Genomic DNA, 26,751 nt, shown 5'->3' with positions numbered 1-26,751 from the left:
ATCCCACCCTTTTTATCCCCCTCCCTATCCTGCCTGAAAACCCCATATCCAGTGATATTGAGCTGCCATTTTTGCTCCTCCTTAAGCCAAGTTTCTGTTATAGAGATGATATCATGCTGCCATGGTCTAGCTGTGCTCTCAGCTCATCAGCTTTATTTACTATACTCCATGCATTTACTTATATACATTTTAACACTTGCCAAATTCCTGTGCTGTACACTTTTTACCTTGTGCTGCTTCTGTCTTTCAGATTCATTCACCAATTCTCAATCTCGCGTTCCCTGCTCCCACCGCCCCCCTGCCAATCTAGTTTAAACTCCCCCCAACAGCACTAGCAAACCTCCCTGTGAGGATATTTGTCCCAGTCCTGTTCAGGTGTAGACCATCAGGCTTGTACAGATGCTACCCTCCCCAGGACCGATCCCAGTGCCTCAGAAATCTGATGCCCTCCCTCCTACACCAGGGATAGCATCTTCTGGTCGGCAAGTGGGGGTGGGGCCCGCTCGCCAATGCGTAAAATGGTGCGGGGTGATGTCGGGTGTGCGTCCCCACTTCACCCCACGTCGTTTAGATGGTCAGTTTGACGGGTGTGCATCCAAGTCGGATGCGAGCCCGCCGACCTGTCAACAGCCTATTAAGGCCATTAAAACACCAACTGAACTCATTAATGGACCTGCCCGTCCAACAATGTCACATGAGGGGACATGGCAGGGAAATGTTTTTCTAACTATATTGAAAGTTTCAAATTGGGGCCGATCTTCCTGGGGCAGCACTTTGCCTCAGGGAGATCTATGCACTCTTTAGCGTGCATGTGTGTAAGAGCACACTCCCGGCTGAGGGAACCCGCACAGGGAGCGCATAGCTCACATCATGATGGGTGGGCCTTAATTGGCCCGCGCATGTAAAATGGCGGCGTGCCCCCGATCGGGGGCGCCGATCAGAAGCGTGCCCACTTCCGCACGGGGGGAAAATGTTGCCCCAGCTTTCCAGCCATGTGTTTATTTGTTCAATTCTCCTATTTCTTTACTCACTTGCACTTGAGACTGGGACTAATCCTGAGATTACTGCTTTAGAGATCCTGCTTTTCAATCTCCTTCCTAGCTTCCTAAAGTCTACTTTCAAGGCCTCATCCCCTTTCCTACCTAAGTCATTGGTATCAACATGGACCACAGCCTCTGGCTGTTACCCTGCCCTAGAAGAAGGTTCTGCAGTCACTCTGTGACATCCTTGACCCTGGCACAAGGCAGGCAATACACCATCCTGGAGTCATGGCCACAGAAATGCCTGTCTGTTCCCCTAACTAACAAACCTCCTTTTACTACTGCTCTTCCTCTCTTCTTCCTCCCCACCTGTACAGTGTAGCTGCCTGTGGTGTCAAAAACTTGGTTCTGACTGCACTCCTCTGGGGAACCAAAGCCATCACTGGTATCCAAAATGGAAAACCGATTGGCGATTGGGACCCCAGGAAACTCCTGCACTACCTGCCTAGTTCTCTTGGATTGCCTGGCAGTTACCCATTCCCTTTCTGCCTCCAGGTTCCTAAGCTGCAGTATGACCACCTCTCTGAACGTGCTAACAACGTAGCTGTCAACCTCACAGATGTGCCATAGTGACTCTAGCCACCGCCTGAGCTCTGAAACCCAGAGCTCAATGTTCTGCAGCTGGTGACACTTCCTGCACATGTGGTCATCTAGGACACCAGTAGTGTCCACAACTTCCCACATATTACAAGACACACATTCAATTTGATCGCACTGTCCTGCCATTGCTTCAATTTACTTCCCTTATTTTACTTTAGTTTATTTATGCAACTTTATTTTACCTGGCCTTGACTTAACTGTATTTCCTTATTGCTTCTGTTCCTTACTTAAATGTAAGTAGTCCCTTCTTTTAAAAAGAATGTGTTTTTCTAATTCTCAGCTACTTGATGACAATTCCTACAGCAATTCCTCACCAACCAATGAACTTATGTTTCTCCTGTGATGTTAGGAGGAGCACATGAGAGGAGGACTCATCGCCAGTCTGTCAGCAGCACCTAGAAGAGAGTGCTCACACGTACTCACACACATTCTCCTCTAGGTGCTGCTAACTGCCTTTCCCAAGATCCTCCTCTCACACTCTCCTCTAGGTGCTGCTGACTGCCTGTCCCAGGGTCCTCCTCTCACTCTCTCCTCTAGGTGCTGCTGACTGTCCCAGGGTCCTCCTCTCACACTCTCCTCTAGGTGCTGCTGTCTGTCCCAGGGTCCTCCTCTCACACTCTCCTCTAGGTGCTGCTGACTGTCTGTCCCAGGGTCCTCCTCTCACACTCTCCTCTAGGTGCTGCTGACTGTCTGTCCCAGGGTCCTCCTCTCACACTCTCCTCTAGGTGCTGCTGACTGTCCCAGGGTCCTCCTCTCACACTCTCCTCTAGGTGCTGCTGACTGCCGGTTCCAGGGTCCTCCTCTCACACTCTCCTCTAGGTGCTGCTGACTGTCCCAGGGTCCTCCTCTCACTCTCTCCTCTAGGTGCTGCTGACTGTCTGTCCCAAGGTCCTCCTCTCACACTCTCCTCTAGGTGCTGCTGACTGTCTGTCCCAGGATCCTCCTCTCACACTCTCCTCTAGGTGCTGCTGACTGTCTGTCCCAGGATCCTCCTCTCACACTCTCCTCTAGGTGCTGCTGACTGTCCCAGGGTCCTCCTCTCACACTCTCCTCTAGGTGCTGCTGACTGTCCCAGGGTCCTCCTCTCACACTCTCCTCTAGGTGCTGCTGACTGTCCCAGGGTCCTCCTCTCACTCTCTCCTCTAGGTGCTGCTGACTGTCTGTCCCAAGGTCCTCCTCTCACACTCTCCTCTAGGTGCTGCTGACTGCCTGTTCCAGGGTCCTCCTCTCACACTCTCCTCTAGGTGCTGCTGACTGTCCCAGGGTCCTCCTCTCACACTCTCATCTAGGTGCTGACTGCCTGCCCCAGGGTCCTCCTCTCACTCTCTCCTCTAGGTGCTGCTGACTGTCCCAGGGTCCTCCTCTTGCACTTTCTTCTAAGTGCTGCTGACAGACAGGCTCAGAGTCCTCCTCTCACACTTTCCTCTAGGTGCTGCTGACTGCCTGGCTTGGAGCTCTCCTCTTGCACTCTCCTCTAGGTGCTGCTGACTGTCTGTCCCAGGGTCCTCCTCTCACACTCTCCTCTAGGTGCTGCTGACTGTCCCAGGGTCCTCCTCTCACACTCTCCTCTAGGTGCTGCTGACTGACTGTCCCAGGGTCCTCCTCTCACACTCTCCTCTAGGTGCTGCTGACTGTCCCAGGATCCTCCTCTCACACTCTCCTCTAGGTGCTGCTGACTGTCCCAGGGTCCTCCTCTCACACTCTCCTCTAGGTGCTGCTGACTGTCCCAGGGTCCTCCTCTCACACTCTCCTCTAGGTGCTGCTGACTGCCTGTTCCAGGGTCCTCCTCTCTCACTCTCCTCTAGGTGCTGCTGACTGACTGTCCCACGGTCCCCCTCTCACACTCTCCTCTAGGTGCTGCTGACTGTCTGTCCCAGGGTCCTCCTCTCACACTCTCCTCTCGGTGCTGCTGACAGTCTGTCCCAGGGTCCTCCTCTCACTCTCTCCTCTAGGTGCTGCTGACTGTCCCAGGGTCCTCCTCTCACACTCTCCTCTAGGTGCTGCTGACTGCCTGTCCCAGGGTCCTCCTCTCACACTCTCCTCTAGGTGCTGACTGTCTGTCCCAGCGTCCTCCTCTCACACTCTCCTCTAGGTGCTGCTGACTGTCCCAGGGTCCTCCTCTCACACTCTCCTCTAGGTGCTGCTGACTGTCTGTCCCAGGGTCCTCCTCTCACACTCTCCTCTAGGTGCTGCTGACTGTCTGTCCCAGGGTCCTCCTCTCACTCTCTCCTCTAGGTGCTGCTGACTGTCCCAGGGTCCTCCTCTCACACTCTCCTCTAGGTGCTGCTGACTGTCTGTCCCAGGGTCCTCCTCTCACACTCTCCTCTAGGTGCTGCTGACTGTCTGTCCCAGGGTCCTCCTCTCACACTCTCCTCTAGGTGCTGCTGACTGTCTGTCCCACGGTCCTCCTCTCACACTCTCCTCTAGGTGCTGCTGACTGTCCCAGGGTCCTCCTCTCATACTCTCCTCTAGGTGCTGCTGACTGTCCCAGCGTCCTCCTCTCACACTCTCCTCTAGGTGCTGCTGACTGTCCCAGGGTCCTCCTCTCACACTCTCCTCTAGGTGCTGCTGACTGTCCCAGCGTCCTCCTCTCACACTCTCCTCTAGGTGCTGCTGACTGTCCCAGGATCCTCCTCTCACACTCTCCTCTAGGTGCTGCTGACTGCCTGTCCCAGGGTCCTCCTCTCACACTCTCCTCTAGGTGCTGCTGACTGCCTGTCCCAGGGTCCTCCTCTCACACTCTCCTCTAGGTGCTGCTGACTGTCCCAGGGTCCTCCTCTCACACTCTCCTCTAGGTGCTGCTGACTGTCCCAGGATCCTCCTCTCACACTCTCCTCTAGGTGCTGCTGACTGCCTGTCCCAGGGTCCTCCTCTCACACTCTCCTCTAGGTGCTGCTGACTGCCTGTCCCAGGGTCCTCCTCTCACACTCTCCTCTAGGTGCTGCTGACTGTCCCAGGGTCCTCCTCTCACACTCTCCTCTAGGTGCTGCTGACTGTCCCAGCGTCCTCCTCTCACACTCTCCTCTAGGTGCTGCTGACTGTCCCAGGGTCCTCCTCTCACACTCTCCTCTAGGTGCTGCTGACTGTCCCAGGATCCTCCTCTCACACTCTCCTCTAGGTGCTGCTGACTGTCCCAGGGTCCTCCTCTCACACTCTCCTCTAGGTGCTGCTGACTGTCCCAGGGTCCTCCTCTCACACTCTCCTCTAGGTGCTGCTGACTGTCTGTCCCAGGGTCCTCCTCTCACACTCTCCTCTAGGTGCTGCTGTCTGTCCCAGGGTCCTCCTCTCACTCTCTCCTCTAGGTGCTGCTGACTGACTGTCCCAGGGTCCTCCTCTCACACTCTCCTCTAGGTGCTGCTGACTGTCCCAGGGTCCTCCTCTCACACTCTCCTCTAGGTGCTGCTGACTGTCCCAGGGTCCTCCTCTCACACTCTCCTCTAGGTGCTGCTGACTGTCCCAGGGTCCTCCTCTCAGACTCTCCTCTAGGTGCTGCTGACTGTCCCAGGGTCCTCCTCTCAGACTCTCCTCTAGGTGCTGCTGACTGTCTGTCCCAGGGTCCTCCTCTCACACTCTCCTCTAGGTGCTGCTGACTGTCTGTCCCAGGGTCCTCCTCTCACACTCTCCTCTAGGTGATGCTGACTGTCCCAGGGTCCTCCTCTCACACTCTCCTCTAGGTGCTGCTGACTGTCCCAGGGTCCTCCTCTCACACTCTTCTCTAGGTGCTGCTGACTGTCCCAGGGTCCTCCTCTCACTCTCTCCTCTAGGTGCTGCTGACTGCCTGTCCCAGGGTCCTCCTCTCACACTCTCCTCTAGGTGCTGCTGACTGTCCCAGGGTCCTCCTCTCACACTCTCCTCTAGGTGCTGCTGACTGTCCTAGGGTCCTCCTCTCACACTCTCCTCTAGGTGCTGCTGACTGTCCCAGGGCCCTCCTCTCACACTCTCCTCTAGGTGCTGCTGACTGCCTATCCCAAGATCCTCCTCTCACACTCTCCTCTCCACCCTTGAGCTGCCTTTATGATTCGCTGCACTTTATGTATTGCAGGAACACCCACAGTGCTGTTAGGAAGAGAGTTTTGGGATTTTGACCCAGTGACAGTGAAGGAACAATGATATAGTTCTATGTCAGGATGGTGAGTGGCTTGGAGGGGAACTTCCAGGTGGTGGTATTCCCATGCATCTACTGCCCTTGTCCTTCTGGATTATAATGGTCGTAGGTTTGGAAGGTGCTGTTGTAGGAGCCTTGATGAGTTGGTGCAGTGCAAGTTGTAGATGGTACACACTGCTGCTACTGTGCATTGGTGGTAGAGAGAGTGAATGTTTGTGGATGTGGTGCTAATCAAGCGGGCTGCTTTGTCCTGGTTGGCGTTGAGCTTCTTAAGTGTTGTTGGAGCTGCACTCCAGGCAAGTAGGGAGTATTCCATCACACTCTTGCCTTGTAGATGATGGAGAAACTTTGGAGAGTCAGGAGGTGAGGTATCTTCTGCAGAATTCCCAGACTTTGACCTGCTCTTGCAGTCACAGTATTTATATAGCTGGTCTGGTTCAGTTTCTGGTCAATGGTAACCCCCTGGATGTTATTAGCAGGGGTTCAGCAATAGTAATGCCATTGAACGTCAAGGGGTTAAATGATCTCTTGTTGGAGATGGTCATTGCCTGGCACTTGTGTGGATATTGTCCAGGTCTTGCTGCATTTGGACATGGACTGCTTCAATCTCAAATGGTACTGAACATTGTGCAATCATGTGTGAATATCCCCACTTCTGACCTTATGGTGGAAGGAAGTTGAAGATGGTTGGGCCTAGGACACTACCTTGAGGAACTCCTGCAGTGATGTCCTGGTATTGAGATATTTGACCTCCAACAACCACAGCTATCCTCCTTTGTGCTCAGTATGAATCCAACCAGCGGAGTGTTGCCCCCTGATTCCCACTGACTCCAGTTTTGATGCCATACTCAGTTAAATGCTGCCTTGATGTCAAGGGCAGTAACTCTCATGTCACCACTGGAGTTCAGCTCTTTTTCCATGTTTGAACCAAGGTTGTACTGAGGTCAGGAGCTGAGTGGCCCTAGTGGAACCCCAAACTGAGAGTCAGTGAGCAGGTTATTGCTGTATAAATGCCGCTTGATAGCACTGTCAACAACTCTTTCCATCACTCTACTGATAATCAAGAGTAGACTGATTGGCTGGGTTGGATTTGTCCTGCTTTTTGTGGACAGGACATATCTGGGCAATTTTCCAAATTGTTGTGTTGTAGCTCTAGTGGAACAGCTTGGCTAGGGACCTGGTAAGTTCTGGAGTACAAGTTTTCAGTACTAATGCTGGAATGTTATCAGGGTCCATAGCTTTTGCAGTACCCAATACCTTCAGCCATTTCTTGATATCACGTGGAGTGAATCAAATTGGCTGAAGACTGGCATCTGTGATGCTGGGGACCTTAGGAGGAGGCTGAGATGGACCATCCGCTCGACACTTCTGGCTGAAGATGGTTGCAAATGATTCAGCTTTGTCTTTTGCACTGATGCGCTGGGCTCTTCCATCATTGAGGATGGGGATATTTGTGGAGCCTCCTTTTCCAGTTAGTCGTTTAATTGTCCACCATTCATGACTGGGTATGGCAGGACTGCAGAGCTTAGATCTGAGCCGTTGGTTGTGGGATTGCTTAGCTCTGTCTATCGCATGCTGCCTCTGCTGTTTGGCATGCAAGTAGTCCTGAATTGTAGCTTCACCAGGTTGACACCTCATTTTTAGGTATACCTGGTGCTGCTCTTGTCATGCCCTCCTACACTGTGCTGCAGGAACACATAGCATTACATCATGTGTGCCATATTACACATACACTCCCTGTGCAGAACAATGGAAATGTACAATCAGTACAAACCATAATATTCTCCTTTTATTTATAAAATAAATCTGTAATTATAATTGCAGAATTTTTATTCATACTAATTCACAATATTCATTTTTGAAAGCTAAATTTGGGGAGATGGGGTTTGCAAGGCTGAAGGTTCGCCTAAGGCACCTAATATTCTTGCATCGGCCCTGTGGGAATTAAACTGTTATCTGAAAAGAAAGAATGTGCAAGGTTACGGGGAGAAGGCAGGGGAATGGCACTAGGTGAATTGCTCATTCAGAGAGCTGGTGCAGACATGATGGGCCAAATGGCCTCCTTCAGCGCTGTAACAATTCTATGATTCTGTAGGAAGGTGTTTGGAGCAGCAGCACCTCAGTGGTAGGACACAAGTTCAGTGTTGTTGCCAGTGAGTTCCACTTTCTGTAATTTAAGGGTCTGGCACATAAAGGGTTAACATAGGACCGAGTAAAGTACTCCCCACACTATGATGTAAAGGAAAACATGACCTGTCCTAGAGGTCAGTCTTGTACTAGACAGAACCGTGTGTAGAAGCAAGCATGGAGACAGCTCCTAGCTTAGACTTTATACTATACGTGTGTATATAGTTACTAGTAGTTAATAAATGCTTACTGTTGAACTACCCAAGAAGTACACACATTTTACAACACTTTCCAGTCATGTCAGTGTGAGATACATTCCTCAGTTTGTACAGAAACCAAGGCTTGAAGCACAATGGCACAAAACAGGCACCTAAGCAACCAATATGGTGTTGGAATTGCACAGCCCATCATATTGGATTGAGCTGCTCCTTAGGCATCCAGGAAAACACTCTGGAACTATTTAAAACAGTAAATAAAATATTGAAATTAGGATCTTATGCTTGTTGTATATGTCAAGGAACTATCATATTTTTCTTAATATTATTGCAGGATATTTTAAAATAGGCTTGTGTGTGTGTGTGTGTGTGTGTGTGGTTCTCTGTGTGTGGCTAATTTAATTAAATTAGGGACGATTAGACTGCAGGGTTTAAATTAACAAAGAAAAGAGGTGTAAAACAGGCATTTGAAATAGAGATGAGTGAGCTAGGGTAAAGTCTCAGCAGAAACAGTATGAATAAAATTTGCATATTTAGATAAGTGGAGAAGTGTGCGATTATCAAAGAGACACGGAAAATGTTTACTGCTAGCCAGGTAAATAAGGCAAGGTTATTATGTTGATTTTTCCCAAAAGTGCCGGCCATAATGAGAACATGAAAGATTTTTATATTCTGGGAAAAGTAACTTCTAAAGACAAGTTGAAACAATGGGATTTACAAACAAAAAAAGGGAGAAGTATATTTAAAGAAGGATGAAAGTGAGGATGTGTGAGGTGTGGCTGTGTTATGAAAATGTAATAACTTTCATAATATTATTGTGATTTACTGTAAAGTTAGGTTAATAGTTGGGTTTGGATTAGTTTCTCTGTGTGGATGTGTGTATGGGGGATTTAATTGAATTGGAGGCAGCAGGTCTGAAGCTTTTGCATTATCAAAAGGGAAGCTGGGTTTGAAATGCTAAATATGTAAACATGGCTGAAGTTTTAGAGTGTGAGGTATGAAGAACATTTGCATTTTTAGATAAATTAAGTTAGTTTGAATTTCAAAGAGGTGGTAAGATGTTACACCTAGCCATAAGAAGCTAAGCCACAAAGTGTGTTTATTTTTCCCAAAGGTTACTGATAATATGATTACTATGAAAGATTTATGTTATGAGAGAAGTAATGTTGCAAAGACGCAAAGGAACAATGGAATTTACATTAAAAAGGAGGAAACATGTATAAAGGAGATGAGGTTATGTTTAAGAGGAAGGCATTCTAAGATCTAACACAAGTGTGAAAAGCCTCCAGCCTTTATGCATCAAGTTGCTGTCTACAGGAACCAATGTTAAGAAAAATCATTTTGAATATCCCTGTCCAGGGTATTGTGTGCTTTGTCTGGCTCTGTTGAAACCTATTTTTGTTTTACTGTTGCCTTAGTAGAGGTGCAACTGTGAGTCAGATTAATTAGGGGATTTAGCAGTTATTATAGTAGTAATTTGTAAACCTACGTATGTGCATAAAATCTTTTCTTTAATTAATAAATGTTTAATTTAGTTTTGTTAAAAACCTGTAAGTTTCGGTGGACTTATTACTATTGAATTCAAGGCACGCATCCCGAAATGAAATACAAATTGCAAATTGTGGCAGATTTTTCAAGTTTCTCTCTGGGATTTGAGCAGCTCGGCATTTACCATCTGCCGTGCCATAACAGGCTGTGTGAGATCTTGAAAGGTGAATGTATTTGAAACAGACTTGGGAAAAGCATCTATCCACCCTGCAGAAGTTTGCTGTTCTTGTAACCAAAGCTGTGTTAAAAACATTTGGAGGTCCATTGTCCAGTGGGTGCATGTGGTAAAATTGCTAGATGACTTGGGGCAGAATTTTGCCCTTGGTTGGCGGGCGGGCCTCACCGGCTCGAACTCCGCCGTCGAAGTGGGCCCTGCTGCCATTTTAAGTGGGCGGGCCAATTAAGGCCTGCCCAGTGGCCTGCCTGACGGAAAGCGCTATGTGCTCCCTGTGTGGGGGGTGGAGGGAATCCCCAGCTGTCAAAGTGCGCTGTTTCACGCATGCACACGAAAGAGCACACTGCTCCCTGAGACTAAGTGCTGTCTCAGGGAGATCAGTGAAAGTGTTACAAAGTTAAAAAATAGAAAAATTTAAAAATTATTAACATGTCCCCTTCATGTGACAATGTCACACGAGATGGGACATGTTAATAAATATCACATAAAATTTATTAAAGTTTTTAAAAACAGACATGTAACCTCATCCTGCCAGCGGATGAGGTTTCATGTATTATCAGAAGCCCAATGGGGCTCCTGGCCTGCCTGCCAGCCTTAAACTTGGACGGGCTGGTCTTTAATTATCTTAATTACCTTGTCAATGGCCTCAAATGGCTGATTTCGCTGTCCGCCCGCCTTCCTAGAGATTTAAATGGAGCGGGATGATGTTGGGGGTTCCTCCTGACATCATCCCGCGTCACTTTCCTGTTGGCGAGCGGAGTCCGCCCCCAAATCGCCGACGGGAAATTCAGGCCTTGGAATCTATTTGGACTGTTACTTAAAGGGGGTGCTTGGTTGGGACTCTGGTGAAGCAGAAATTTTGGGAACTGTTTTAACACTGTAACAGTAATCTTGTGTATGTCTAAGGTTTTTTTTTGTTAATACATGTTTTAATTTAATATTTAAAAGACCCGAAGGTGGTAGTGGACTCATTACTCCTGACTTAAGTGCACAAGCCTTCTCGTAATAAATACAAATTGCAAAATTGTTGTGATAGCTTGGCAAAGTTTCCCTTGTAGATTTGGTCAGCCTGGCAAATACCACCTGCCATATCATAACATATATCCCTTTTGTGATATCGGATTAACCCAGTGTCAGAGTGATAAAATCACTCAACAACTCCTGGTGCTAACAGGCAGGAAAAGACCTTTCAGCAATGCTATTTAAAGGACTTAGCCAGTACTTAGAGGTAGTAGTCCCTGTAAGCTGCTCAAATGCACTCAGCCCGAAATTCCTCCACAGGCCGCATACAATTTAGCCCCTTTAAACTAGTGCACAACTTAAATAAATCGTGCACACACGCAAAAAAAAGAGAGGGAATCTTGCAACCTTGCCTCTCCTAATATCTAAATGACAGTTGTTAATGGCCAATAATTTCCTCGATGCTTCTCCCATTCTGCCACTGTAACTTGACCGGAATGAAGCAGAAATCCAGTTTATCCCACACTTCGGCCAAGTCATGATCACCAGAGTGGGAACAGGTATGGGGTAATTACTGGCCGGCCTTGTTGTCGATCTCAATGGCTATTGACCAATACGAACATGGAAGAGTGTTCAATATAATGCTCCCAGATTGCCATTGCAATTGCAACACGTTTATCTGGAACTATCGCAGCTCATTTGAGACAGAACATTCAGCAATAACATTTTCTCATCCAAGTTTGAGTGCATTTATAAGAACTTGTGTTAATTCTAAAAACATCTCTGGTATTCAATTTATCTGTTCCCTTGAAAGTTACAAATCTTCAATATAAATATCTCCACTGCCTTTGTTCGGGTATCCAACCCCATGCATTACTTGAGTTTTCCATCCGTGTGCTCCCTCCAGGCCAGGATCTCCCCCTGTGGTCAGTGTCCATTCTACTCAAGGTGGAGTAGGTTGGTGTTTTGTGCAAGTTGCCTAGCTCTTTCTGAGACTGATGTTCTGTCCCTCTGGCTACCCGCACTGTGATTGCATGACTGCACTTTGTTCTGATGTTTTATGGAGTTTGCTAATATCAAGCACCCCCCCCCCCACCACCCACCCCCGCCATCCACCCTGATTCCTCTTCTGTGTTGCTTCCAGTAGACTGCTCCTATTTATTTTGTACACCCAGTCTTTGTTTCCCTGACTCAGATTTGTGAATTTGCATTCTTCTGCATTCAATTCACATCTTTTAATTAGTAGCTCAGTTGCCCAACTTACCTAGCTCTCTTTGCAGAAAAGAATGGCAAGCCCTTCACTTTTCTTTTTCTACAAATCAGAGAATTCACCTTATTCTCCCAATGGTGTAGTTTCTTTGAAGTGTGACCACTGTTAAGTGGATGATTTGCACACAGCAAGTTCCCACAAACACTTTTCCCTCTGCCCCCGTCTTCCTATTCCCCGTACCTGCGTCTCCCTGTCTTGCCCCTCATCTCTTCCCTTTGGCAAAATGTTTGCACATTTATAAATTCTGGAATTCATTGAAGGCAGCAGAAAGCATTGAGAGAGTAATTAGCAAAGTGTATGGGGTCTTGGGCTTCATAAATCAAGATGTTGAGCACAAAAGCAGGCAAGTTATGCTGAACCTTCATAAAACTCTATTTAGGCCACAACGAGAGGACTGCAGCCAACTCTGGCCATCATGCTTTAGTAAGGATGTGAGGATGCTTGAGAAGGTGCAGAAGAGATTTACCAGATTTGTACCAGGCATAAGGGATTTTAGCTACAAAGTTAGATTGGAGAAGCTTGAGTTTTCCTTCTTCTCAGAGCAAAGGAGGTTGATGGGAGATTTGATAGAGGTGAACAAGATTGTGGCAGGTTTAGATAAGATAGACAAAGAAGGTTGTTCCCATTAGCTGATGGTACGAAGACTAGAAATTACAGATTCAAGGTTTTGAATGTGAGATGCAGGGGGGATTTGTGAGGAACTATTTTTTACATAGTGAAAGTTTATGACCTGGAACTCATTGCCTAAAAGAGTGGTGGAAGTGATGACAATCAATGATTTCAAAAGAAAATTGGTTCAGCACTTGAGGGAAATAAGCTTTCAGACCTACAGGAATAGGGAGGTTGGGTGGGGTGGGCCTCCTTCTGTAATGACTCTGTGACTCCATCAAGAAACCAAGCAATTATGACTGAAGTGGAACTTACAGTGAGTTTGCAGAGTCACAGAGGAGTTTGCGATTGGTTCTGTGGTGTTGGAGCCCAAGTCCACTTCTGCCAAGCAGGTGTACTCCTGTCCATCATCTGAGATACTTGCAGTGAAACTGAAGACATTCCTCAATCTTTCATCTTCATCTGGGGAACCTTTTTCTTCTGTGGAATTACTCTGAACAACCTCTCCCCCTCTCAGCCATGTGAGTATGAGTTTATTGTTTGGATAGACCCTCGGACCAGTGCACTCCAGACTATATGTTCTGTTAACTTCCAGCACTTCAGGAGGTGGAGTAATGTTTATCTCTCGATCTGTTAAAGGAGAATCACAGTTAATAGAATTCACTGAAATAATGAATTAAATTAGCCTGCCAGAGCGGTCTTGGTGATAGGAGGGACTACGTGGGAATCAGTTGGGAGTATCTGCATTGTATTCCTGGCATCAGCAAAACTGTCCCCAATTAAGTTGGAGGCGGGAAGGGTCCAACATGGATATCATGCCCGCTGGTGATGGAATGTCAATTAGGCTCATTAATGAACCACTTGACAGAAATTATCTCTGAGCCAACTGGTGGGTGCAGGAATTCAGCAGGACTTGTATGGCTCTTACATGTCACCCCAAAGGCCACCCACCACATGCTGTCATGTTGCCTGTGGCCTCTTGGAGGGGTGGGTTCTTTCTTTGACAAGCACTCAGTCCCTGATTGAGGGACCTGGCATTGGGAAGGAGGTGCTGCTGAAAGCTTGGCCTCTGCCCTTGCCTCTGAATCCCCCCGCCCCCCACTCTCTCTGGTGACTCCCCTCTCCCAAGCTCCCATTCCACAACCCCTCCTCGCTCACCTCTGTCCAGGGATCCAGTGGTGATCCTCATGCTAGGCCTTGGAGCATTACCAGCAGGATCCCCCGCTCTCGATGGCACAACTGGGAGTGGACAGCTGCCAGCCTCTGATTGGCCAGCAGCTCTGAGGAAGCAGAATTTCCACCACCCTGTAGCAGGAACTTAATCCTGACCAACGTGTCTGATTTTGGGCCCTCTGAGGTGAGGAATGGAAGCGGTCTGGGCCCAGAAGTAACAGTGCCAGCCAGCATGCCAGTTTCTGAATTGTTCCTGGCACTGGGCAGGGAATGTTCCCCACACACAGGAGGTAGGCAGACTTAATAAAAGCCTTGTTATGGGAAATTAGAGAAGGCAACCTGGGATTTTCCAGTCGTCCTCCAGTTTCCCATTGTAACAAGGGCCGAATAACTGTCTGGAGGCATGCTTCCAGAGGCAGACTAGGGTGCCCGTGCTACAGGCAGGCCTGTAGACCCTCCCTGTCTGCCACGTAGAAGGTTCCCCAGGGTATCCCACACTCATGGCCTGGCTGCCTTTTCTCATATTTACTTTTTATTCCCCAAAAAATAGGTGAGAGGTTGTCTCCATGTTGAAGCACCCTCCCGATTACATACCCTAATGTGGCCTGCTGCTCCTCTCAAGCTGGAGGACCTGTGATTGTCCCTCCAGTTTCAAGGGCCTGCTTGTCACACTTAATTCGACATGTGAATCTGTCTCCATCCAATTAAGAGGACGCCTCCATCAAAACCCCAATGAGTGACTGGTTGCCTCCTGGGACCATTCCACTAGAGGTACGGGGAATGAATATTTTGGATGGGGGGCAGGAAACAGGACTTGGGAGTCTGGCCTAGCCAGCACACCCATTCCTCATGAAAGAAAAAAATGTCCCAACTCCTATTTCCTGCCCCCAAACCAAAATATTCATTCCACTCTCCCCCTAGAGTTCAACATACAATTCAAATCCAGAAACAATTTACTGATAGATTTTCCCACATTATACAAGGTTTATTTATTCGTTCATGGAATGTGATTGTAAGCAAGGCTAGGCTCATCCATAATTGCTCCTGAGAAAGCGATGGGGAGATGCCTTTTTGATCTGATGCAGCCCATGTGGTGGAGGAATGCTCAAATTGCTGTGAGGGTAGGAGTTACAGGAGTTTGACCCAATGACTGAAGAAAATTATATTTTCAAGTCAAATGGTGTGTGACTTGGCAGGGAACTTACAGGTGATGGTGTGCCATGTACCTGCTGTCCTTTATGTTTAAGGTACCTCCTTTGGAAGGGGCTGTTGAAGGAGCCTTGATGAGTTAAGGGGGAAGGCAGTGTCTTAGTGATAATGTCACTGGTGTAGCAATCCAGAGGCCCAGGCTAATGCTCTGGGGACACTACAGTGCATTTATAAATGGTACACACTGCAGCCACAGTGCACCAGTGGTGAAGGGAGTAAATGATTAAGGGGTGGATGGGACATTGATCAAGTGGGCTGCTTTGTCCTGGATCATGTCAAGCTTTATTATGACATCATGATGACATCACAGGAAAACAGGTAGGTGATTGGTGGGTATCTCTTTCCTGTCTCTTGATTGGCCAAGTGGTTTAAATCAGGAGACATTATTACAGCTGAAGAATACAGTTAAGAAATTCACTTTAAAAATATTTAACATCCAAATTAATTAATTAAATAGAATAGAGGTGGCTGGGCAGGCGATGTGTTGCAGCTGTAGTATGTGGGGACTGGTGGACACTGGTGCGATCAACGGTGACCACATCTGTAGCAAGTGATGGCTGCTCGAGGAACTTTGGCTCAGAGTTAATGAACTGGAGTCTGAGCTGCGGACATTGCGACACATCAGGGAAGGGGAGAGTTACCTGGACACTGTTTCAGGAGGCAGTCACACCTCTTAGATTAATTACATCAACTTTGGCCCGTGGTCAGGGACAGGAGGGTGTGACTGAGAGCAAGGCAGGCATAGAGATCCAGAATTTAGCTTTGGAGGCGCTTCAACCAGTGCCCTTGTCCATAGGTTCGAGGTTCTTGTTCCCGATGTGGATGAGGGCACAGACTGCAGGGAGGGCGAGCAAGCTGACCACAGCACCATGGTACAGAGCGCCTTTCAAGTGGGGGGAGAAAAGAGAAATGTAGTAATAGAGGATAGAGTAGTTAGGGGAATAGATACTATTCTCTGTAGCAAAGACAGAGAGTCTCGAAGGCTGTGTTGCCTACCTGGTGCCAAGGTTAAGGACATCTTTTCTGGGCTGGAGAGGAACTTGGAGTGGGAGCAGAAGGATCCAGTTGTTTGTGGTCCATGTAGGTACCAACAACATAGGTAGGACTAGGAAAGAGGTTCTGCTGAGGGACTATGAGCAGCTTGGGGCTAAATTAAAAAGCAGAACCACAAAGGTAATAATCTCCAAATTACCACCTGAACCAAGTGCAAATTGGCATAGGGTAAATAAAATTAGAGAGGTAAATGCTTGGCTTGCAGAGTAGTGTGGGAGAAATGGGTTCTGATTCATGGGGCCCTGGCACCAGTACTGGGGAAGGAGCCGGCTGTTCCATTGGGATGGGCTTCATTTGAACCATGCTGAGACCAGTGTCCTGGTGAATCGTATAACTAGGGTTGTAGATGGGGCTTTAAACTAATTAGTTGGTGGGGGGGGGGGGTGGGTTCAATTCAAGAGAAGTTTAGAAAACTAAAAACAATTGAGAGAGCAGAGATACAGGGTAGTGAAGAGGTGAACGATAATGGAAGGGGCAGAAAATATAAGCAGAAGAGTGCAGCAGAAATTAGAAACAGAATGAGTAATAATGGTAAAAAGGTCATAGCATTTGTAACAAGATAGATGAGTTGAGGGCACAAGTAGAAATGAATGGATATGACTTGATAACTATTACAGAGATGTGGTTGCAGGGTGACCAAGACTGGGAACTCAATATTCCAGGGTATTCGACATTCCTGAAAAATAGGCAAAAAGGAAAAGGAGGTGAGGTAGCTTTGTTAATGAAGGAAGGTATCAGTGTGGTGGTGAGTAGTGGTATAGGTGCAATAGATTGTGATGTGGAATCAGTTTGGGTGGAAATAAGGAATAGCAAGGGGAAGAAGTCATGGTTGGGAGATGCCCATAGGCACCGGAAGAATTGCCTCAGCGTAGGACAAAGTATAAATTGGGAAATAATGGAGGCATGTAAGAAGAGGTTTGCAATTGTCATGGGTGATTTTAATCTGCATACTGACTGGACAAATCAGATTGTCAGGGGTAACATGGAAGACGAATTTGTAGAGAGCATCAGGGATTGTTCCTTAGAGCAATACATTGCAGAACCTACCCAGGAACAGGCTATTTTAGATCTAGTAATGTTTAATGAGGTAGGATTAATAATAGATCTCATAGTTAAGGATCCTCTAGGGAGTAGCGATCACAACATGGTAGAATTTTAAATTCAGCTTGAGGGCGAGCAACTGGGATCTCAAACCAGTGTCCTCAACTTAAATAAGTGCAATTATAGGGGCCTGAAGAAAGAGTTGTCTAAAGCGGACTGGGAAATTAGACTAAGGGGAAGATCAGTGGATGAGCAATGGCAGACATTTAAGCAGATATTTCATAACTCAGCAAACATCTACCCTGGTCAAAAAGAAGGACTCGATGAGAAGGATGAACCACCTATGGTTAACATAGGTGGTCAAGGAGAGTATGTAATCAAAAAGTAAGGCATACAAAGCGGCCAGAGGATTGGGAATTTTTAGAAACCAGCTGCAGATGACTAAAAAGTTAATAAAAAGGGAGAAAATTGATTATGAAAGTAAATTGGCAAGAAATATAAAAGCAAACAGTAAGCGCTTCTATGGGTATATAAAAAGAGAGCAGCTAAAATGAGCGTGGGACCCTTGGAGGATGCAACTGGAGAATTAATAATGGGGAACAGGGAAATGGCAGATAATTTAAATCAATATTTTGCATCGGTCTTTACAGCGAAGGACACTATAAACATTCCAAAGATATCAGATAAGCAAGGAGATAATGGGAGGAAAGACCTTTTAACAGCCTCTCTCACGAGGGACAAAGTGAGAAACTAATGGGACTAAAGGTAGACAAGTCGCCAGGACCTGATGGCCTGTATCCAAGGGTTTTAAAGGAAGTGGCTTCAAAGATAATGGAGGCATTGGTCGCAATATTCCAGAACTCACTGGATTCCAGGAAGGTCCCAGCAGATTGGAAAACTGCTAATGTGATGTCCCTGTTCAAGAAGGGAGGGAGACAAAAAGCAGGAAACCAAAGGCCAGTCAGCCTAACATCTGTAGTTGGGAAAGTGCTGGAGTCCATTATTAAGGAAGAAATAACAGGACATTTAGAAAAGCTTAACGCAATCAAGCAGAGTCAACATGGTTTTGTGAAAGGGAAATCATGTTTGACAAATTTACTATAGTTCTTTGAGGATATAGCAAGCAGAGTTGATAAAGGGGAACTGGTAGATGTAGTGTATTTGGATTTCCAGAAGGCATTCAATAAGGTGCCACATAAAAGATTATTGCACAAGCTAAGAGCTCATGGTAAAAGGGGTAATATATTAGTATGGATTGAGGATTGGTGACAGTAGACAGAGAATTGGGATTAATGGGTCTTTTTCAGGTTGGAAAGGCGTAACTAGTGGGAGTGCCACAAGGATCAGTCCTAGGGCCTCAATTATTTACTATCTATATTAATGACTTGGAGGAGGGGGCAGAGTGTAATTTGTCCAAATTTACTGACAATACAAAAATAGGTGGGAGGGCATGTTGTGATGAGGACATAAGGAATCTGCAAGGGGGGTATAGACAGGTTGAGTGAGTGGGCAAAAACTTGGCAGATGGAGTTTAATGGAGGAAAGTGTGAGCTCGTGCACTTTGGTAGGAAAAATCAAAAGGCAGACCATTATTTAAATGGAGAGAAACTCCAAAAAAGTGCAGCACAGAGGGATCTGGGTGTTCTTGTGCATGAAGCACAAAATATTAACATGCAGGTGCAGCATTAAGAAGGCAAATGGAATTTTGGTCTTTATTGCTAGGGGGTTGGAGTTTAAAAATAGGGAAGTCTTGTTACAACTGTACAGGGTGTTGGTGAGGCTGCACATGGAGTACTGTGTACAGTTTTGGTCCCTGTATTTAAGAAAGGATATACCTGGCATTGGAGGTAGTTCAAAAGAGATTCACAAGGCTGTTTCCTGGGATGAACGGATTGACTTATCAAGAATGGCTAAACAGGTTAGGCCTTTGTTCATTAGAGTTTAGAAGAATGAAGGGTGATCTTATTGAAACGTACAAGATTCTGAGAGGGCTTGACAGGTTGATGTTGTGAAGTTGGGGGAATCTCGAACTAGGGGACATAGTTACAGAATAAGGGGATGCTCATTTAAAACAGAGATGCAAAGGAATTTCTTCTCTCAGAGGGTAGTGAATGCCTGGAATTCTCTACCTCAGAGAGTTGTGGAGGCGAGATCACTGAAAGCATTTAAAGAGGAGGTAGATAGATTTTAAAAATATTGGAGTTGAGGGCTATGAGGAGCTGGCACAAAAGAGGAGTTGAGGCCTGGGGCAGATCAACATGATCTTATTGAATGGCGGGGCAGGCTTGAGGGGCCGAATGGCCTACTCATGCTCCTACTTATGATGTTCTTATATTCTTTTTTAGTGTTGTTGGAACAGCACTCATTGAGACAATTGAAGACATTCAATTGGAAGACATTCCATCACACTCATAACTTGTGCCTTGTGGATGCTGGACCAGATTTTGGGAGTCAGGAGGTGAGCTACTCTGACCTGCTCATTATTTATATGTGGCTGTACCAGTTAATTTTATAGATAATATGACCTCCGGGATGTTGATGGTGTTATGATACACAAAGACAGTCGGTGAAGGATAGAACTGGTGCCAATCTTTGCACACTGTTATACTGTTATATTTATTTACAGAGTTGCTCATTACAAGCATCCTAATCCAAAACCACAGTTCCAGACTGTGTCTAATTATAGGGATTTAAATGAATCACTAGTTAACACCACTAGCTGCATGCAATGAAATATAATTAATATGCAATTAACAGATAGTGTGGGATTCAGCGAAGATATTGCTGTTGAAAGCAAAGGGAAGAGGCCTAGATTCTCTCCTGTTGGAGATGGTCATTGCCTAGCACTTTATGGCATGAATGTTGCTTTCCACTTATCAGCCCAAGTCTGAATGTTGTCCAGGCCTTGTTGCATGAGGGAGGATCCAGTGGTTGTGTCCTCGTTGGTACCAATGACATAAGTAAGACTAGGAAAGAGTTTGTAATTGGGGAGCTAGGGACTAAATTGAAAAGCAGAACTTCAAAGGTAATATCTCTGGATTATTAGCAGAGCCATGAACAAATTGGAGTAGGGTAAATAAGATTAGAGAGTTAAATGTATGGCTCAAAGATTGGTGTGGGGGAAATGGGTTTTGATTCATGATGCACTGGCACCACTACTGGGGAAAGTGGGAGCTATACCATTGGGATGGTCTTCACCTGAATTGTGCTGGTACCTGTATTCTGGCAAGTTGTATAACAAAGACAGTAAAAAGTGAATGAATTGTCAGCTCAAATAGAAATAAATATGTATGATCTGATAGCCATTACAGAGACATGGCTGCAAGATGACAAAAGTTGGTACCTGAATATTCAAGGATGCATGACATTTTGGTAGGGCAGGTAACTAGGAAAAGGAGGGGTAGCTCTGTTAATTAAGGATGACATTAGAACAATAGAGAGTGAGAACCACAGTTCTAATGATCCAGATGTTTGGGTAGAGATAAAAAATAGTAAAAGTAGGAAGTCATTTGTGGGTGTAGTTTACAGGCCAACTAACAGTAAGCACACTGTAGGATGGGATATACAGGAATAAATATAGGAGGCTTGTGAGAAAGGTATGGCGATAGTCATGGATGATTTTAACCTTTAACTTATATATAGATTGGATGAATTAGATTGGCAAAGGTAGCCTGGAAGATAAATTCATAGAGTATTTTTGGGACAGTTTCTTAGAGCAGTACACTCTAGAGCTAACCATAGAGCAGGTTATTCTAGATCTGGTAAAGTTAAATGAGACAGGATTCATAGAGTAGATCCTCTGGGGAGCAGTGATCATAACATAATTGAATTTTGCATTCAGTTTGAAGGAGAGAAGAGTGGTCTAAGATTAGTGATTTAAATTTAAATAAGGGCAATTATGAGGGTATGAAGACAGAGCTGGCTAAATTGAACTGGGAAATTAGGTTAAGGGATAGGTCAGTAGAGATGCAGTGACATACATTTACAGGGTTATTTCATAACACTCAGTGAAGATACATTCCAGTGAGAAAGAAGGACTCTAGGGAAAGGACACACTATATGTGGCTAACTAAGGGAGTTAAAGATAGTATCAAATTGAAAAAAAAACTACAGTTCCGCAGAGTAGTGGCAGGTCAGAAGATTAAACAGCAAAGAATGACTAAAAGAATAATAAGGGATAAATTAGGGTGTGATGAAAGCTAACTAGAAATATAAAAAGAGTAAGTAAAGTGAGAATTGATCCTCTAGAGTTTGAATCTGCACATACCTGGGCAGTTTTCCACTTTGCCAGGTAGATGCTAGTGTTGAAGAACAAGTATTTAGCATTACAGCTGGGATATTTTCATTTGCTGTATCCTGTGTGCTCAGCTGAATCTTGATGTCACATGCAGCAATTCGAATTGGCTGAAGACTCCTATCTATTATGGTGAGGAACTCAGGAGGAGGCCGAGATGGATTATTCACCCAGCACTTTTGGCTAAAGATATTACTAATGCTTCAGCCTTGGCTTATGCATACAAGTGCTGGTCTCTGTCAACATCAAGGATGGGGACACTTGTTGAAACTCCTCCTCCTGTTGGGTATTTAATTGTTGACCAATATTCACAATGGGTAGGACTTTAGGATTGTTGCTCCCTATGGAGTAGAAATCTACCAAGCTGAGGGGACAAATCAACTGCTATTCTGTGAAAGCATCAACATCTCAAGGTGAGATAAAGGCACTTTGTATTTGTACATGGAAGATGAACAAATGGTGGGCAAAGTAAAAATGTTGCTTCTTCAAACACTGTTCAGGTACTTGAGTTTCCAAAGGGTTTCACTATACATTCACTTAAAAGATTCTAACAATGGAAAGGTAGCACAATAACTTCCTTCTATAAACTTAGACCTGCTTCACCTGCTTCTCCTTCAATCAACGACTGTCCATTAACCCAGCCGAGATCAGGATCTCGGTGTCCAAATTGTGTCTGAGTGTTCATCTATTTTAGAACACACTGCAGCACAGCTCAGTATCTGATCAGCACCAGGCTACTCTAAATCAGACACATTCCAATGATCATAAAACACTTTCTCCTGACATCACCTTCCTTTTCCCTCAGGAGATCACATTTGTTAGAAGAAGAGTTTTCACTTACTGTATACCGTGATCACTTTTTTCTCCTCCTTCAGCCCACCTGATTCACAGATCACACTGCAAGGTACTGTAAGATCCCATTCCTGGACACTCGGGAAATAGTGGCTGAGCGAATTATTGCTGTTTGTTCTGTTAGGATTTATGCCTGGCTTATATTCCACATTGAATGTTGGTTTTGTACATGTTGTACTGCAGTTCATCTGTAAGGAGTCTCCAAATTCAACAGCTAGGCGGCTTACGTTGAATGAAATCTCAAATCCGGTTACATTTGCTGCCAAGAAAATAAATCACAATAGATGCAGGAAAAGGAAATATATTTAATTATGACTCATCAGCTAACACCCCACAGTAAATGCCATTGCATTTTAAACCATACACGTTTACAGTGGGAAACTCATGGAAATTAAAACTGGATGTTCAAAAAAAATGACAGGAAACGCCTAAAACTTCAAATCCACTAAGTGCTTTGAAAAAGATGAAGCCATTAGACAATAAAAGCAGCAAATGCTGGAAAAACTCAGCAGGTCTGTCAGCATCCGTGGAGAGAGAAACAGAGCTAACGTTTCGAGTCCGTGTGACCCTTCTTTAGAGCAGAGGCCAGTAGATATGTGGGATTCCTTTTAATAGATTTTAAACTTCCTGCAAAAGTGTAAAGGGCTGCAATGGTAGAAGTGTCAGTTCAGCCTTGGATTCGATAAGCAGGCATCAGAAAGACCAAATGACGAGCCAACCATGACTGCAACGTGGAAGGGAAAGCAGCAGGGTGTGAATATTCACAGTGTCACATGATAGGTTCAGATGAAGGCAGCTCTCTTTCTACCTTCCTCATCTGCACATTTAGTTATTTCACAAATTAGTACAATACTGAGTGATGGCCAAATGCGGTAACATACAAGACAATTCTTCTGATGTGGGGCGTCACTTGAGAGGAGGTCAACTGGAGAATGGACGAGTTCAACATCCTCAAAATTTCAGCCATGAAAAGGTCGGAAAATGGGAGGCAGCAAATCAGGATTCCCCCCCCCCGGCTGAGGGAGGTCTGACGCTTGCATAGGAAACACTTTTTGTAAATCATGTTGCATTCCTACGGTTCACGGGTTGAAATATCTCAGTTTGCAAACACCTAATACTTGCATTTATTTAACGCCTGTAATGTGATAAAATGTCACAAAGTGCTTCCATGGAGCGTTATTAAACAAAATGGGAAACTGACAATAATAATTCCATTACACTGGAGGAGGGACAGGAAGGAATGAAGGAATGTAGGGGAAACAGATTGTCCATGAACAAGCTCCAGAGATACCTTCACAGAAAGATTCACTGGTCTGGTTTGAGCTGCCTGCAAACTATTATTTGTGTGCCAGCATGAGCACTGAACTCTATTGTTCAGCCACTTCTATGTTCCTCATTGTAGCCTCGTGCAAATCTGCAGAACTGCTGCTTTCAATATGATGGCAACACCAACAAGTAGTGACAGCCAGCAGGCCAAAGTCCACTTGGAAACAGTGTTTTTGACAAAATATTCTGTGGACTATTTCATTATCAGGATCAATGTCTAACCTATCAGGTCCTGAAGGCCCTAAGAGGCAGCAGCCTGGATCCCAACTGTCAGGGTCATAAAATTGGTACATAGGAACATTCCATTCTAGTCCTTACAGCTTCAATGTAAGTTTTAAATTCTTTATGGCAATTTTTTAAACAGAAGCCTTAAATTTATTGCTGTTAATACTTAAAGCATTATCCAGGGAACCCTCTTTAAGGAAACCAAAACAAACTTTCAAAAAGCCTGATTAATGTATAATATGTTTAAACAAGAGGAAAGTGCTCTTGGAATGTCCCCACCTTAAATCCCAAGAGGATGTCCCGGAAAGAATGAAGTTATTAAACAAAATGGGAAACTGACAATAATAATTCCATTACACAGGAAGGAATGTAGGAATGTAGGGGAAACAGATTGTCCATGAACAAGCTCCAGAGATACCTTCACAGAAAGGTTCACTGGTCTGGTTTGAGCTGCCTGCAAACTGTTATTTGTGTGCCAGCATGAGCACTGAACTCTATTGTTCAGCCACTTCTATGTTCCTCATTGTAGCCTCGTGCAAATCTGCAGAACTGCTGCTTTCAATATGATGGCAACACCAACAAGTAGTGACAGCCAGCAGGCCAAAGTCCACTTGGAAACAGTGTTTTCGACAAAATATTCTGTGGACTATTTCATTATCAGGATCAATGTCTAACCTATCAGGTCCTGAAGGCCCTAAGAGGCAGCAGCCTGGATCCCAACTGTCAGGGTCATAAAATTGGTACATAGGAACATTCCATTCTAGTCCTTACAGCTTCAATGTAAGTTTTAAATTCTTTATGGCAATTTTTTAAACAGAAGCCTTAAATTTATTGCTGTTAATACTTAAAGCATTATCCAGGGAACCCTCTTTAAGGAAACCAAAACAAACTTTCAAAAAGCCTGATTAATGTGTAATATGTTTAAACAAGAGGAAAGTGCTCTTGGAATGTCCCCACCTTAAATCCCAAGAGGATGTCCCGGAAAGAATGAAGTTATTAAACAAAATGGGAAACTGACAGTAATAATTCCATTACACAGGAAGGAATGTAGGAATGTAGGGGAAACAGATTGTCCATGAACAAGCTCCAGAGATACCTTCACAGAAAGGTTCACTGGTCTGGTTTGAGCTGCCTGCAAACTGTTATTTGTGTGCCAGCATGAGCACTGAACTCTATTGTTCAGCCACTTCTATGTTCCTCATTGTAGCCTCGTGCAAATCTGCAGAACTGCTGCTTTCAATATGATGGCAACATCAACAAGTAGTGACAGCCAGCAGGCCAAAGTCCACTTGGAAACAGTGTTTTCGACAAAATATTCTGTGGACTATTCACTTCCTGTTGGCTAAAAAGAGCCAAATGTCCGTCCAGTTGTCAATTAACTGACCAGAGTTGGAGATGGCGTGGAGGTTCCATTCAGGGGACCTGCCCGGTCTCCCCGCTGCAGTGGAGCTGCTTAAAATCCATCGCTCGTCCTTAACTATAAAGTACCGAAAAATGGCCACTGCTCTCAGTGTTTTACACTGAAGCGCTTGCTTCATTTATTACAAAGCAAAATAATAATGGTCACAAAGCAGAAAGTATCAAATCCACAAGGAAGGCTTTTAGACGAAGTTGAGCCCCCACCCTTGGTCTCGCCTGAGCAGGATTCTGTAGTTGTTTATATCTATCAAGGTTTTTAGAAAGAACCCAGACATCCCCAAAGTAATATTTCCCAATACTGAATTAAAATAGAACAGGAAACTGTAAAATCGCCACCAGATTAACCATCACTCAAAATCTAACTGTACCCACTCTGAATATAATATAAACAGGAATTTACTTTATTTTAACCCACCTGTTATTCTGAAAATTAACACGGAGAAGTAAATACATCCAACCGGTGAATTCAGTTTAAAATCCATAACTCCAGAGTTTGGAAGGAATGGTTCCTCACGGTTCCCCCAGGCTGCAGTTTTAAACTGAAACTATTTTTCCTGCCTTTTAAAGAGATTCCGTTATAGATCATTATCAAGGACTGCAGCCCCCTTCCGGGACATCCTCTTGAGATTTAAGGTGGGGACATTCCAAGAGCACTTTCCTCTTGTTTAAACATATTACGCATTAATCAGGCTTTTTGAAAGTTTGTTTTGGTTTCCCTAAAGAGGGTTCCCTGGATAATGCTTTAAGTATTAACAGCAATAAGTCTAAAGCTTCTGTTAAAAAAAATTGCCATAAAGAATTTAAAACTTACATTGAAGCTGTAAGGACCAGAATGGAATGTTCCTGTGTACCAATTTTATGACCTGACAGTTGGGATCCAGGCTGCTGCCTCTTAGGGCCTTCAGGACCTGATAGGTTAGACATTGATCTTGCTAATGAGTTAGGGCACCTATGTGGTGGTGGTTGGGGGTGGGGGGCAGTGGAAGTTCATATCTGGAGGAGTCCTGCCTGACACTGCCATTCTCAAGACAGTAATTTATGTGAAGCTTCTGGATTTCTCCCTCTGCACCCTGCCAGTGGGATGCAGGGCAAAACATTAGACTGTCCATGAACAAGCTGCAGAGATACCTTCATGGGAGGGCGATGTAGGTCGGAGGACCCCTTAATCCCATGAAACTTTAGTATAAAAGAGCTGTCAACCAACTCTTGTGATACTGATCCTCAAGCTGCAAGTAGGAGAAGCACTAGAAGATGCAAAATAAAGGCACATTTAGTCACTAGTAGAAGCACAGTGTCAGGAACAAGTAAGTTGGGTTGTATTCACTTTGGATTTTCTTTTAGTTAAAAGGAAAATATATCTCCTGTTATAGTCAGTTACTCATGAAGAATTAAATGGTAAGGAAGAAACAGAATAAATATAATCTGATTAATTTCATTCCTATCAGCCAGTTCCCAATCATCAATAAAAGAGACATCAACAGTGCCATCAAGTGACACCTTTAACTTTCAG

At 45.2% G+C, this 26,751-nt stretch overlaps 1 protein-coding gene across 2 annotated transcripts in view; it reads right to left on the bottom strand.

The window, feature by feature from the left end:
* Positions 1 to 25,802, bottom strand: part of LOC121271151 (vascular cell adhesion protein 1-like) — a 51,139-nt gene extending 25,337 nt beyond the window's left edge. Inside the window, exons 1-3 of one of the 2 annotated variants that reach the window (XM_041176911.1) lie at positions 25,657 to 25,802; positions 22,261 to 22,530; positions 12,965 to 13,279 (exon numbers count right to left, since the gene is read on the bottom strand). In XM_041176911.1, the coding sequence (XP_041032845.1) occupies positions 12,965 to 13,279; positions 22,261 to 22,530; positions 25,657 to 25,723 (652 nt within the window). In that variant the 5' untranslated portion in view covers positions 25,724 to 25,802. The remainder of the gene's footprint in view (positions 1 to 12,964; positions 13,280 to 22,260; positions 22,531 to 25,656) is intronic. The other variant, XM_041176912.1, reaches the window with a different exon arrangement.
* Positions 25,803 to 26,751: the final 949 nt, after the last annotated feature.

Source organism: Carcharodon carcharias, chromosome 30 (assembly GCF_017639515.1).
Source record: "Carcharodon carcharias isolate sCarCar2 chromosome 30, sCarCar2.pri, whole genome shotgun sequence".
NCBI lineage: Eukaryota > Metazoa > Chordata > Chondrichthyes > Lamniformes > Lamnidae > Carcharodon > Carcharodon carcharias.
The sequence above is the reverse complement of the archived record's forward strand: the minus strand, read 5'-3'. Positions and strand labels throughout refer to the sequence as shown.